This window comes from Struthio camelus, chromosome 1, assembly GCF_040807025.1.
Source record: "Struthio camelus isolate bStrCam1 chromosome 1, bStrCam1.hap1, whole genome shotgun sequence".
Lineage (NCBI taxonomy): Eukaryota > Metazoa > Chordata > Aves > Struthioniformes > Struthionidae > Struthio > Struthio camelus.
This window is the reverse complement of record NC_090942.1, coordinates 220,937,433-220,952,509: the sequence shown is the minus strand read 5'-3', so window position 1 is coordinate 220,952,509 and position 15,077 is coordinate 220,937,433. Positions and strand designations below refer to the sequence as shown.

Genomic DNA, 15,077 nt, shown 5'->3' with positions numbered 1-15,077 from the left:
GAGAAACCGAGCTGGTTTTAAACTTAGAAGAATTTTAACTGTATCGTGGTCAACTCTCTTCCTTTTCTCAGTGCGGTGTGTTCCCTGTCTGAATAAAATGAGTCTATCAACCACAGAGAGAATCACTTTCATTATTTTTATTGATAACCATTTTTTTTAAAGAAGTATTCCAGGTCTTGTAGCTTTAAAGAGCTTGACTGTTCTGTCTCTCTTAATATTTATGTATTTATGTATTTAAACTCATGGCATATCAAGGCTAAGGTGTAATGCCCTTCTCGCTTCAGAAACAGAATTTGAATGACCTGCCTGAGCAATAGGAAGAACTACCAGCTTTTTGTAAAGTGAATTGAAATGTTAAAGTATAATTATCTAAAACATTAATAATACCAAATGAGAGGAGATTCCTTCAGCGTTTCCTTCATACACTGAATAGCAAGAGTGGTCTGGCAATTTCTGCATTTTGATTGTTTTTTGCATATGTTGCAACTTGATTGGATGAGGAGGTTTTCGATATTAATGTCTCTATTTGTGCTTCTTAACTTAAAATACTTCCACTGTTAAAATCTGTGGAAGAATCCACAGGCGTTACGAGAAGCAGCTTCAAATGTTTAATCAATTTTAATGGTATATGGATAGGCACTTATGATTTTATTTGAAGAGAACAAATTTTCATGATATTCAGATTAATAATATTATGATAATTCTCTGTTGCAAATTACCTTTTTTTTTTTTTAATCTTTGCAGGTTTACTTAAATTTGAAAGAGCCTGTATTCCATCAGGTAAATCTCGCTCTGTTAGAGAAGCTAATCTTGTTTAAATCCTGCTTTTTTAGAGGAATGTCTTTGTAGTATTTTATAGTTGAAAGGAGGAAGGGAGGGTGGAAGGCAAGCACAATTTGCTGAATATATTGCTCCCTGTCACGTTGCCATCCTGTTATTTGGTGGTCTGACAGACTACAATGTGTTTAATATGTATTTTGTTGTAGTGTTTGGCCTAATATTTTTTATTCAGTTACTAGTGTAATAAGAGGTGACCCTAAATATAAGGGAAGGTACTTCAATTTAGGGTAAAGTACAATATAAACTGAGGTGTGTGTGAGAGGGAGAGAGTAATGAATCCTTGTCTGCTTTATTCCATTAGTGGCTGCTATGAAACTGTTGCCCAGCATAACATGGCTTGGGTGACTCAGCCCCATTTTCTTTTCTGTCCTTTAACATATTAGCTTTTTCTTAACTACTCCGTTTCATTTTTTGTAAATTCAAGCTGAATTTAAACACAGGCATGTCTTTTAGGGTTGCATAGCAGACTAGGCGTTATGGTCTTACAGGCTTAATGATGTATTTGGTACCTGCTCTTTTGTAGCAGCCTAACAGTAGTCATATGCATCCACTGCCTTTGGGGATAGGATTTGTATCATTTGCCTTTTCACAAAAAGAAATCATGCTAGTATATCTCTGCTATAAGTAGTTTTCCCTCTTTTATAACTTTATGATTAGGGATTTTATAACTTTATGATTAGGGATAACAGCTGAAAAATTGCCAAGCAAAAGCACAGAGCTCTTAGCAAGGCAGAGCTTTAAAGCCTTAATTTCTGAAATTGGTAGTGCCATCGCTTGTCAAAATGTGCCTGCTGGATCAGCAGTCATAAAAAATGATGCGTGATTCCTGTTGGTGGGTTAGTAAAGGGCTGATGAGTAAAATTCTCTGATAGAATCAAGAATCTTTACCTCTAGATTAAGAAGAGAAACTTGCATGTTATTTTTAATTGTGTTAATTAGATACTTTCTTTTCTCCTCTACCTATGTTTTTGGCAAGAAGATGTTGGCCAGGATTGTTAAAATGGCAATTTCTGATGCTTTTACTGAGCTACTCATAACCCTGATTTTGAATGAAATTCTTTGAAATAATTTTGTTATCAACAATGGCGGAAAGAAATGCTTTGAAATAGTTTTGTTATCAACAGTGGCGGAGTTCGTTACTGATGCTGGACTATTTTATTTCATAAATCAAATATCCATTCAATATACATTTACTGGAATAAATATATCACAGCTTCAGTATACTCCGCTTTGGTGTTTTCACATAGGTATTGTTCTGCGTTAGAGATATTAAGGTGATAGATATTATGACTTGTCTGATAGAAAGAAATAAGGAAACATTAAATTGTTTCCCTAAAGCTTTAATTTTTTGCATCTGGTTTCTCTTAGATTCAGAATATGAATTCCATGTTATAATTTATCCATGAGGAATCAATCTGGAAAAGATTTAGACACATAAAAGTTCTGGACTCTTTACAGCAACTATTTCCAAATTGATTTTTATAGAGTACATACAGTTCTGGACAAGTTCCAAGCATTCAAGTACTGCACTCATTTTTTGCATAATCATCACAAACTGTGTTGTCAATCCAGAGGAAACATTTCTCTGACTACACGGCTAAGCGAGGTTATTTTCTTAATACTTGTCCTTTATTATGGAGTAGACCAAAAAAACTCTATATAATTTCAGTAATTATTGTCCGACTGAATAAAGGATTGTGCAGACTTAATGTAGACTTAAATATGTACATGCAGCCATAGTTTAACTCTTAGTCTCAGTCCCTGGCTTGTGTGGGAGAGCAGTGTTAGGACTAAAACAGCATTTGATTCCTCTAGGTATTTGTCTGTGTGCGTCTCCATGTATCAGCCTTGCAGAAAGGGAAATAACTACATGGCCGGCTTTAAACTGTTTATCATTTCAGTGCATTTTGTGTTGCTGTCCTTTTAGGGAAAAGAATGGAAAAGGGTCCTTTTACATTTAGTATCCAGGATCCAAGTCTCATTTTTCGGTGAAGTACTTTCTACTTTCCTTCCCAATTTATTCCCATAAATTGCTCAGTGCCAACAGGGCATGAAGGGGATTTGAGTTTGTTATTCATGGTAGAGTAACAACAGACATCATCTCTCTCTCCGTTCCGGTACTGCAGATCTTAAAGGGTCTCAGTGCTTCAGGTGTGGGAGGAAGGGGATGAACATTTTTTGACCAGTTGGAGACTACACATCGTTAGCAGAAGAAACTACTTGCGTGCCTGACAAAGTATCTTGTTTTGTGGGGTTTAGCATCGTTTCAAGGTTTTTTTTCTTCTTTGTTTTAGGGGAAGGGGAGAGGGAGGGATGTTTGTTTTTCCCCAGCTTTTATCAGTTAAAGATACCACTCGTGCTTACAAGCATATATTGCCTTGCTTATGTCTTAATCTCCGTGGCTGGAACGCTATTACTGCCCCTAATTTCTATGGCACTGAGCAGGCCTAGGTACCAGTTTCATACCTGTTTTATAAGCCAACATCGTTATCAAAGGAAACAGCTATATCCTTTCCCCTTTTTCCTGACTGGCGTGAAACTTTGCTTTGTGACGTGAATTTGCTTGGGGAACTGAACAGGTTAATACTCTCCTTGGGATTAGTTTTAAATCAGATTAGTTGCTCATCCCTGTTTACCATGTACATATTTGTGCTTACATAAGGGAAAGGGTGGGGTAAGATTTGCTGCTGATGTGGACTGATTCATGGACAGGTAGATATAAGACAGTCCTGTAGGTGAAAGAAATGACCCTGACAGTTAAATTTAGAGACTTATGTCTTACAGCTGGCCTTTCCAATAAAAATAGCATAGATAGCTGTCACCTACAAAGTTTCATTTTCCATTTTGATTTAGTTACTTAACTATATACAATATGCTGGCTATACACCTGCAGTAGTCAAAACCTGATTCATCTGGTTGGCCAGGTTATGTGAATACAGAAATAGATCTAAAATACCTGTTTTCTTTGCATAAGAAAGAAATCTGCTTCAAGACTTTGCCTCATCTGCTACAAGACTTTAAAGCAAATTTTGAACAAACAAATAATTAAAAAGGCAAATAGAAACTGAAATGAAATGTCCAGGCTAACCTGATAGCTTTTTGTTATTGTTAGGTGCTTTTTCTGCATTATGAAATGTGGTTTAAAAGTTGCCTTTTGTCTAGACATTACAAAAACGTTGAATATGGTCTCCCATGAGAAACTATGAGAAGCTGGAGAAGCAGAAGATCAGTATAAGAATTGGAAAGAGGGTAAGGGAACAACCAGTGAAAAAATGACAGAAAGAGATGAGAAGCAGCCTCTGTCTGGACTTTCTCAGGATCCGTAGTGGGAGTGTTTTTGTTTAATGACCTGTAGCAGGAAAAAAGGAGTCACGTATTGATGAAATCTGTGATGACATGAAGTTATGAGGCATCACTGAGTGCAAAGGAGGGTAGGGAGGGTAGCTGGAAGACCTTAAGGCCTGGGATAACAGAAACAGGGCAGTTTTAGAAATGATTCAGAATGGAAGAACTTGCACTTAGGGGGCAAATGCCAACTGTTGTTGTTCTAAGCTATCCACTGATCACTGACGGAGGAGTGAGTGTCTGCATGTGTTCATTTATCACAGCATAAATATGACCAGTGAATTTTCTGCATCAGTGATGAAAGTAAAATATAAGTGTTGGAGAAAAAGGCATTTCATTTGGCTAAATGAAAAAATGAATGAATAGGATTATCCATCGATATTTTCAATATGTAAATGCAAAGGAGTAGGATGGTTTAGGTCAATATGGAAAGTAGGTATGGGAGTACGTGTGGGACCATGAAACTGCATGAAGAATATTTTATGGAGGGGTGCGGACTTTTCAAATTTATAAGACTCCTCATTTTGAGGAATGTCTGCAGACCCATTCAGTGTCTTACAGCTCTCCAGAGTCCCGCTGCTGCTAAGGCAACAGATAGTTGTAGGCTTGTGGCTTAATATATTGTGCCTTTAGTGAAACACGTTTCTCACTTTCTAGACATTCAGGTTGCCAGGCAATCTGTTAAAAATGACCTTTTCAGTGCATGTCTTCGCCGTGGAGGTCTTTATACTTCAGCATTGCCCTGCTCGAGACCACGTATAAAACTAATCTGAGTGAAGTTTCACTCTTAGTTACGTGGCCTGTTTGGGGATGTCTGCTGAAAAACAAGTACAACTTTTATTCCAGCTAGTAGCTTTACCTGCATAATAGCTTAGAAAATGTGAGAAGGTGTTCAGACTGTCCAGGGGATCAGCTCTGCAAGTCATCGAAGGAGAACCCAGGAGAAGCTCAGTTTACTGCTGCAGGCCATGTCCCAGAAGCTCTGGAGAGCTGCTGTGCTCTGTGCAGCAGCAGTGACTTATGTGTCGCTCTATCATCACATATGTGCATTTAAATAAGACTAAACCAGCTGCTGGTTATCTGAGTTAGCCCCGTTGTTAGCTCTCTCCTCACTGTGTTTGGACAGCATGTTGTATTAAGCAGCCAGAATTTTGCTGAATTCCTAAATGTTTCAGTGTCATTTTGAGGGGTTTTCTTTCCTCTTTCTCTCCACGCAGATTCCTTCCCGAGAAATCCAAAAACATGCAGAAGTCTGTTTCTTCTGTTGCAATTTGCAAGTATAGTTTCCAGCCTCAAGGATTGAATGTAACTGCTTTTTGATAGATGGTTTGTATATTAATAGATAAGTGTTGGCCAAGAACCCCAAATCTCTCAACACAGTTCTCAATGTCTGTGCCAATATTTGAGGCTGACAAATTGACTTTATTAACAAAAGATGGGCAGAAAGCCAGGAGCAGGGTAAATAGTGGAAATCAGAGGCTATTGAAGCTTTCTGTACTAGAAGTGTAGATAGAGAACCCGTTTTGTACACTCTCCCCGTTGTGGAATCTCAGCCTTGCCTCTGACTTGCGTAAGAAGTGAATTTATATAAATTACTTAACTGCTTAAACTTAATCTCTGAAAATGCTGCCAAACAGGGCCGAAATGCCTACTTCCCATTTGTAAGCTAGAAGCACGTTCTTCGTGTTTGGCCTTCTTATCAGGCAACATATTCCGCACCAGTAAGATTAGGGCTTTTCCCCCGTTGCAAAGACAGGGACTTGGAAGTTGAAATGCAGCTTTATCTGCCTCGTAAGCAGTAGAGAGAGGAACTGTCAAGCAACAGCAAAAGATGATGAGGTTCTGCTGTTTCCTTTTGTTTAAACTGTAATGCCAGGGTGTTTATTCGGCTTACAGTTGGAAGGCACTGTGAGGCAAAATTGCACGAGAGGAGCTTGGCTCTTCTGTCACTGAAATGATGTGTTAGTTAAAGCAGAAGAACAAAGGCAGCTAAAGGAACTTAGACACTCGAGTAGACTTGAATAAGGTGGGGCTTTTGATTTGTGCTTCTACAGCATAGTGCCCGATGAATTTTTTGCGAGATTTGAAACAGTAAATCCACGGGTAGTAGAGGAATGAAAGAATAAAAGCAAGCGCTGCTCCCAAAGGAATGAGCTAAGTTACGTCGCTCCGTTTGCGGGCCTCTAGTAAGAAACGGTTGTAGCGAGACGTACAGCTACAGTCTCTGCATGTCACAGCAACACCTCCTCGATGTTTGCCTTCCGTGGGAAGAGGAGGATTGGAGCATGCAGAGAATAACAGTTTGTTGTTCCAGTCTTTCACAGGCTTTTAAGCATGAATGTGTTTTACTGCTCACAACCTATTTGTGTGGGGAGCAGAAAAGGCAAGAAATTGAAGTGTCAGCTGTGGGCATATTTTTCTTCGGTCACTGTAAGTTGGGGTTTTTTTTTGCTTTTTGTTTTTCCCTCCCTCCATCAAGTCTATCTTCTTCTACGAGCCAGTAAGCAACTCACTGGGAGATACCAAGTCAGCAGCTCTGCAAAGAACGCTTTCCTTTAGCTCTTGCTCTTCCATGCTTTTAGCAGCTGCCACAAAAAATAGCTTTTTTAGCCAGTGTTTTACCTGGGCTTTGGGCTGCGTATAAGCCATGTTTCCCTAGGCAATCTTAGCACTATTTAATTCCTCGTACAGAGAGCCAGAGAGCAAGTGAGTTACACGAGAAAAACTCGAAGATGGTCGTTCTGTTAACCAGTATGGTAGAAATCTGTCTCTTTGTGGGCAGGTTTTTCTGTGTCTGCGCAGCAGAGCTTGGCAGTCAAAATTGTGGGAAAGAGGAAGGCGGTAAGGAAATGAGGTAGAACTGTCTGTTGGGTTCCCTTTTTATGAGTTTCTTCCTCAGTGCCTTCCCTTTCTTGGAATAGATTACTGGATTTAATTAAGAAAACAAAATAGGCTCTCTTAAATGAGATTCACAGGGGAAAATGATTGTTGACTTTCAAAGTTAGCCTGGGCTTGTCATACAATGGGATCCTTTTAGGCAAAATCTCACAGTGGTGAAGGATTGCACCAGCTTGCGAACTTTTAGCGTGCCGGAGCGATCCAGGCAGCGTGTCGCCTTTCCAACTTTAACTTGAGATTGATAAGCACTTGATCCTCAGGCCATATTTAGCAGAGTTTTTTTTCTAGTTTGTGTGCTGTGCCCCAGAAACGGGATTGGAAGGTAGTTAACAGTTTTGCATAAAGTTTGGTCCAGGACCAATTAGCCTTCCAAGCAATTTGGGCTTTGTTTAGCTTTCTGGAGCAGAACATACAGTAACAGTAGTTCAGTTACGGGAGTTATTTGATCTCACTCTGCATGCAAATAAAGAACTGCTTCTGCTGAATGACTTTACATAGTCAATACTGGAGCTTGAAACCTCGGAACTGCGTTGTGTGTCAGGTTCTGTATATATACATTGAGAATACAGTGTGTGCTACTAACCTCATCCGTAAAATTCAAATGAACTTGGAATTTGCCCTTATGTATTTTTAAAAGGCAGTTTTTATTTCACATCGGTGCCACCAATCTGTATCATGTCAAATGACTAGAAGTATGCATATACTTGCAGGATAGCTGAATGCCCTAGTTGCAGCAGAGTAAGACGTAGGCCCTGCCTTGATGACAGTATAGTCTAAAGAACAAAAGGGATGAGGAAGTCAATAGAACATGTTAAGAACGCTCATTTGTAAATATGCTACTTCTCTGAGGTTTAGTGTCTTTTAAGCACAGATGACGAAGGTTTCTCATTCTATTTCTTTTAAAACAAGGGAGAGTTAGATGGACGTTAACTAAAAACAGAGATGAGAAAGGAAACTCAGTGGACAAAGACGCACAGACTAGGGAGGGGTTGGTGGGCCGCCAGAGAGAGGCAGAGAACAAGGCATGACTGCTTGGAACAAACTGCCTTTTGGCAGGAAGAAGACGATACTAGGGTAAAAAGCATGGGAAAATACTCTGGTGTTGCCAATGTTCGAAAATCCTCATTGCTGCAGTGGCTTCTGCATCACCGTGTTCGGGAATGGCTCTGATGATGTCTTCTCTTCTTTAGTCTGTATGTCTTGCGGATGGTGTTATGTGGGTCTGAAGCTTATAAAGAAAGGAAGGTAGGGAGATTTAGAGATGTCAAGGCAGAAAGCAAATGTTCACTTTGACCTTTTGTATAAGTCAAGCCATTACATTAAACTTCATCAAGCCTGCATAGAGCCAGGTTCTGATCACGTCCTTTTTCAGAAAATGCAGCCTTCTCACTGCATAGTTAGATGGAATCCCAACAGCCTGTAATAGTTGATTTTAAATGCTTCGCGGAAAGTTTCTTCCATGGTCATGTTCAGTGTGGGCATACTGCATAGTCTATTCCAGTTTTTGCTTTCGGTAAAGAAAGTGAATCTGAAATATCCATGAAAGAACTGTAACTTCAAAGCTTGTATTAAAATGCATAGATGCAGAAGAGATGATAGGAGTTGCTTACCATTTTGACTTCAGGATGCTTACTGAGTGCCACCTAGTGTTTGCTTTCTAGTTCAAAGAAGTAAAATAGCAGTTTTACACAACTGAGTTTTCCTGTAATTGCATGAAGAGCATAGAAGTAGTCGTATTTTTATTTGAAACTTTTTTTTGGAAGACTTTGTTGGAGAGGCATTTAGAGGGGAAACTGTTTTCTTGAAACTAAGAAGTAAGAATCAATAGGGGCTTCAAGGGGTTTCCTTTTGTAGTGTTCTGTGAAGTCCCCTTGGATACTACTGCTGAATTTTACCTCTGTTTTTATTTCCAGATCATGTATGGAACGCTAGTTTCCATTATAGTTCTACGGTCTGTATATATAGTATTATGGTAAGTAGCCATTTAATTCTTCATTGTAAGACATGCTGTAACTTAGCATTTGCATCTTTTTCTATGACCTTAACTTGAGAAATTGGCATTGACAAACTTCCTTGAGCTAGGTATGCGATGCTAGCTCACGTGCTCTGTTTGATTTGAAAGGGAATGGCTCACCTCCTTGTGTTTTCTTTGGAGCAAGAGTTCCTCCTTCTGGCTTCATCTTTTGCAGTGTATTTCTACCTATTTCCCCCGTGGTTTTCATCTGTTTCTTAGGTGTCTCTGCTTCCTTCCCAGGATTATGACTTGGCTTATGTTGTCCTTTGTTCACAAAGCATGTTCAGTGTTATTAAGTCATGCCAACCTGTCACTCTTTCACAAAACAGCCCCGTTTATTCCTTGAACCATTTTAGCTATAGTCACCTAATTACCAGCATGTATATACATATGTATACACATATATACATATATGATATAACATGGTATAACATACCATTTGGTATAACATACCATTTGATGTTCTTTCATGTCCTGGGTTTGCTTGTGTCTCTAGAGCGCGCATTCTGAGTTGGAAATGTTCTAGTGTGCCCCCAGTCATCTCGCGTGTGGTGCTCCATGCATTTATTTGACTAAACAAATACTGACTTTGCCAGTTTCTGTTGGCAGTCTTGTTGTTGTTAACGTGTACAACGTGTATCTGATCGGTTTGCCTTGTGGGAAGAGGCTGTACCTGTCTGTTGTGCACGTTTCTGTTGCTTGTGCTAACAGCTGTGAAATGTGCGTTGTGCGTAACATGTTGGAAAAAAAGCGGCTCAGGAACGTATTTTAACCCAAAATCTAAACTGTGTGTTCATAATGCTTAAAAATAACTTAAACTATATCTCACGGTAGGCTCTTGAGACTGGAGTTGGGGGTTTTTTTGGACTTGTCTTATTAGTGAGAAAGGAGGAAATGCCGCCAACTTCCATTAGGATGTTAACGAATCTGTGACCCAGCATGAATGCAGAAATTAAGGGTGGGTTTATTAATGATGCACTTAAGTTAATCTTTATTTTTTAATCAAGCAGTTTACGTGTATGTAGTAGTGTTACGTATGCTACAAGCTGCCTTTAAAGCGTCTTGAACTAAATTTTATGTTATTTCTCTCTCTCTCTCTCTCTCTCTCTCTCTAGGGTATACCCATGGCTTAGAGGTCTGGGCTATACATCTTTAACTGTATTCTTAATGGGATTTTTTCTCTGGAATGTGGACAACATTTTCTGTGATAAACTGAGGTGAGCACTTTCAGTTTGTCCAGATAGCTCTGAGTAATGTTTCAGCACACAGCTTTGCTTTTTCTGTGGAGTATGTTCAGATCCATCTCATGGTATGTGTGGTACATTGCTACAAAACACTCACAAGGGCTTTATCCAGTTTGCTCATGACCAGATTCAGTGCTCAACAGTGGGGTTTTCTTTTTTTTGGTTTTGGGGTTTTTTTTTAGGTTGCTTAATGATGTGACTGTTTGCAGTGTGAAATACCTTTTATTTCCACAAAGAAATTTGGAACTGTAATGGAAATTCTGTGATTCTGTGAAATTAGGGTAACTTAAGGGCCAAGTAATAACAAGTTTTCTCCAGTTAAGCTTGTTCAACAAAGTTGATCTTGATAATCTTTCTCTCTCATTTTAATAACATTCTCAAGCGCTGAAGTGCTCAAACAGCACTTACTGCCTGAGAGAAGTTTTTACGTCACCCCCTACAGTGAAACCATAGCTAACTTCTAACCTGTACGCCTTTAGGCATGTTGGAAGGGCACCTGAGTGCATCCCCCCTACATCTGCAGCACCAGTTTGCCCCTTGATGGAAATCAAGCATAGGTAGGGAGGTCGTCATATGCCCTGTCAGGGCTCTCTACAGGTTAGACAGCTAGGGCACAAAGTGCAAGACAAATCACAGAGCTTTGGAGACCTGTAATCCCTAGATAACTTGGTGCTTAGCCACTGATAGAGACAGGGTGTTCTGCCATAGCCTTGTTATTTCTGCTTATTTCTGATTCAGAACTCAGTTTTTCATATCTGTGAACAGATTTTTTTATAGCTGATCTTCAATTTAAATTGAGTCAAGGATCTGTGGCATACTCAGATCTGCTATTCACCCTTGATTTCATCTGAATCAGTTTTTTATCCTGCTTTTCTTTGGTTTCTGCCTTTGTCATTTCCCAGGAAAACATTAAAAGCAGCAGTTTTGCAGGTTAAAGAAATATCTAATGATGTGATATATTTGTCACCAGTAAGCAGGAGCTATTTGAATGTCTCAGAATGATGAGCCACTCCACGAGCCATTGTGCTTGGCTGTCATTATTAGCCTGAAATCTTCTGGCTTAGCACTTGTAAAAGAAGCCAGGAAAGACTTGTTTCTGTTTAGTGTATTGCCAAATGGGGTAAAAAGGCCTCTAGACAAGGCTTGTAGGAAGCCACTGTCTAGTTGTGTGGCTAGACATCACACCCATGCATGCAAGAACACCGTTCGAACAGGTTATTCTCTGAACGTGTGTTTCCCGGGAGTTGGACAGCTGCCTCATGGCAGCTCTCTTTTGCTTAGTTGCGATGGTTGTGTTCCACCGCAAGCTGAAAGAGATGGAAAGGTTGATGACAGCATCAAGAAAGTCCCATCTGACTCTGATCTGTCTGTTCTGCTTCAACATGCATTGTTACATACTTCAGTCTGTGGGGTACAGAATTGTCCTGGCAGGTTGCTGTAGGCTCAGATCAGAGTGTGCTGTAAGGAAGAAGTCTGGTGTTTTCCATCTGTCCCTTCTGGCTCTGCACACAGTTAGGCCAATTGGAACTTGATCGCAACAGAGCTTTCTTGAAACTTTCAAAAATGAGTATCATACACAGTGCTTCAACTCTAACAACACTTTATGTAGCTGGCATAAAGTTATTTGCCAACAGAAGTGGGTGGGTTTACAGCAGCTTTGCATATTCTGGCATCAGGGCTGATTTTTGCAGCTGCATCAGATCAGTGGTGAGATCACAACCCCCAATTCATAGAGCCTGCTGAGCTGCTGGAGGTCCATGGGGCTTTGGAAGTTGCTTCTAGACTCAGAGATTACACCAGCTGACAAAACACTTTTTTTCTCTCCTCATTTTGTAAAGAGAAAACATGCCAGTGTATTTCCTATTATGCTTGTTTAGTTAGAGTACTGGAAAAAAAGAATAAGTTTGTTTACTTTTAATCAGATGTCTGCAGAGCCTTTGAATTTCTCAAGGTAGTATTATAACTGGAACCTTTGGAGAAAATATATTCCAATTCCTTGTAATTTTTTATTCCCTAAAGATCTAACTTGTGAATCATCCGCCCACCTGCTCTTTTTGTTTTTAACGTTCAAAATTGTATTTTGATTCTGGTTTTGTTTTTCCATGTTTCATGAGGTCTGGAGCTGATAAAAAAACCAGTACTCAGCTTCCATGGATGGATTCATGAGCTTTTGAAACTTGAACTTTTGAGTTTTCCTGCCATAAAAAGGCCATGAGGCTGTGCCAGGAGTGACAGTTCGGGGGTTCCGCTATGTCATACCCAGCTAACTGAATCGTGGCTCTCTGTTCGCCTTTGTGACTGAGCGGCTCTGGAAACTAAGTAGCAGCTCAGAGATTAGCGTTTAGTCAGCAGGATTAGATACTGAAACATCAAGCACTAAATAAGTATTACAGTAGCTGCAGATTTTTCTTCCTTAAAATCTGCACTCATTGATATTTTCCCTTTTTCTTTTTGTTTTGATTAAATGTGAAATATACGTCAAAAAAGAAGACAGAGAGATGTGAACATTTGTTCCACCATCAGCCAAAACAGGCATCGTTATCAGCAGGACTCTGTAGTGAGCAGGAGAAGCCATGGCAATTCAGATCCTTCCCTCTCTTTCTCCATCTCTGGCCTTTAGCTTCTTCCCAAATAGCTCCCATCCTCTTAACAGTTCAAAGATTAAGCATATTGGCAGAGCATTTCAGACTCTCCACCTTCTTTGCTTCCTCACTATACACTCACTCTGTCCCTGCTTTAGTGTACCACAGAGAAAGGCAAGCGAAGCTTCTATGGAGCTGGAGAATAGGTGGCATGATTGCCAAACCTGAACTGGTGATGTCTGGTGGATCCCGTTTCCTCTCTCAGACCTTATCCTCAGCTTTTATTCCAATAGGCAGGAGCTGATAGGATTTTAGGGAGGGAGAATCATAAAACTCATTGAGGACTGTGGGATGCCGTAAATATATTCCCAGAAATGTTAAGTCCAGAGGGCTCATTGTGCAATGAGTCTCATCACTCATTGTACGAAGGGGTGGGTGCTTTGTTTCTTTAAATACGTGAGCAAGCCAGTTTGCTAATAATCTTTCCAGACGGGCAGTAGAACTGCTGTTGCTGACCTGCTGAAAAGCTGTCTACATGAAGCACAGGCCTGGGATAGGGAAACAGTAATACGTGATCTTTCAAGTAAGTGCTGTTATTTGAGATTGCTTAGCTTTGGAAAACATGTCGTGTGGCATTTCTTTCTGCAGGGCACTACGAGAGAAGATGCCTCCTGTCGTGGGAGCTGTGACACAGTTTCACGCTTGGTGGCATATTCTCACAGGCCTGGGCTCTTACCTTCATATCCTTCTGAGGTAGGAAATGTTTTCTAAACTGATTGTTCATGAAACCACCTTAGGAGGTTTCCCAGGTTTATATTTACTTCAGTTTGTCGTATCAGCCAGAAGAACAGGAAAATGACTTACTAAACGAGAGGGGATGGGGATGCCTTTCTTTATTATTATTATTTTTAGAGACTTTTTAGACTAGTTATATGTTCTTCCAAATGTGATCATAAGTCTTTAAATAGTCATGATTCTTCAGGCCGATGCAATTCATAAATTGGAACCCTGAAGTAATTAAACTGAAAATGTATTTGACAGTATGTTAATTTCAAAATATATGCTATTAACAGTTCTTGTGCAGCGATGCTCAAGCACTTAAACATGTTTAATTTTAGAAGTATAACTAATCTTTTTGATATGAACTGTCAGTCCTGAAAACTCACAGGCATTGCACTATAGAGCAGGAAAGTGACAGCTGAAGTGTTTGAAACTGGGGTGGTGTTCCCAGAAGCACAGGATGCTAGTTTTAGAGGGAGACTTAAACAGGAGTCTAAATTGGCAAGTTCGCAGCAGCAGTTTTTGGCTCTGTTTTTGCTCTCTACCACCATCTACTGGAATGAGGACTGAAAGTAGAATTTAACCTGAAAACTGAAGAATTTCTATCATTTATTCATTATGTAGTGCAAGCTCTTTTACCACTTAACCAGAACTATAAAATAATGTCTATTTAAGAGATGTATTGTGTGCGGTTGAGAAACTTGATCACATGTCAGTTTTCCTACATCAAACAAACGTAAGATTCTAAACTGACAAGTAAAAGGAAAATGAAAGGAAAATAAGTACAGTTCCAGCAGCTGCTCTGATAGTGGGTGTTTTGGATTTTGTTTTGTTTTGTTTTTTTTTTTCCTGGCATCTGATCTCTCAGAGAGCAATTCTGCTTCATTTTGTGATACATTGATATACTTTCATCCTTCCAAAATGGCAGGGTCTAGTCCCTATTTAGTCTTTCCCCTAATGGAGAGAAAATTTACTTGTCTGAGTTTCTCTCTTCCTCCTCTCATCTTCCCCCTTCCTCCTGCTCAGAGGCAGGGTAAAGTCATTTGCTAATCATTGTCTAGCACTAAGGGATTTGCTGTAGGCTAACATGTCCTAGGCAGAATGGGTAGCCCTGCAATCACAGAAGCAATTCTTTTCTAGCTGGAAAATGAAAGTGAGATTAGTACATTATTATTATTTTATATGCTATATTATATATTGAATTTTAAGCACACTCTTTCACTCTTCCTCAGTTTGTACACAAGGACACTTTTTCTGAAACACAGGCCAAAGGTGAAGGTAAGCAACCAATATTTTGTGTCCGTTGATGCACTGTGGCATTCAGATATCTTGTATTTGAACATGCATTGAGGCTCAGTGGTTATCCTTGTTAGG

General features: G+C 39.7%; 1 protein-coding gene across 1 annotated transcript in view; it reads left to right on the top strand.

The window, feature by feature from the left end:
• The window catches only part of ACER3 (alkaline ceramidase 3), a 63,801-nt gene that overhangs the window by 42,104 nt on the left and 6,620 nt on the right, over nt 1–15,077 (top strand). The window contains exons 6-10 of the mRNA XM_068930714.1: nt 745–780; nt 8,997–9,055; nt 10,213–10,314; nt 13,572–13,676; nt 14,936–14,981. Of these exons, the coding sequence (XP_068786815.1) occupies nt 745–780; nt 8,997–9,055; nt 10,213–10,314; nt 13,572–13,676; nt 14,936–14,981 (348 nt within the window). The remainder of the gene's footprint in view (nt 1–744; nt 781–8,996; nt 9,056–10,212; nt 10,315–13,571; nt 13,677–14,935; nt 14,982–15,077) is intronic.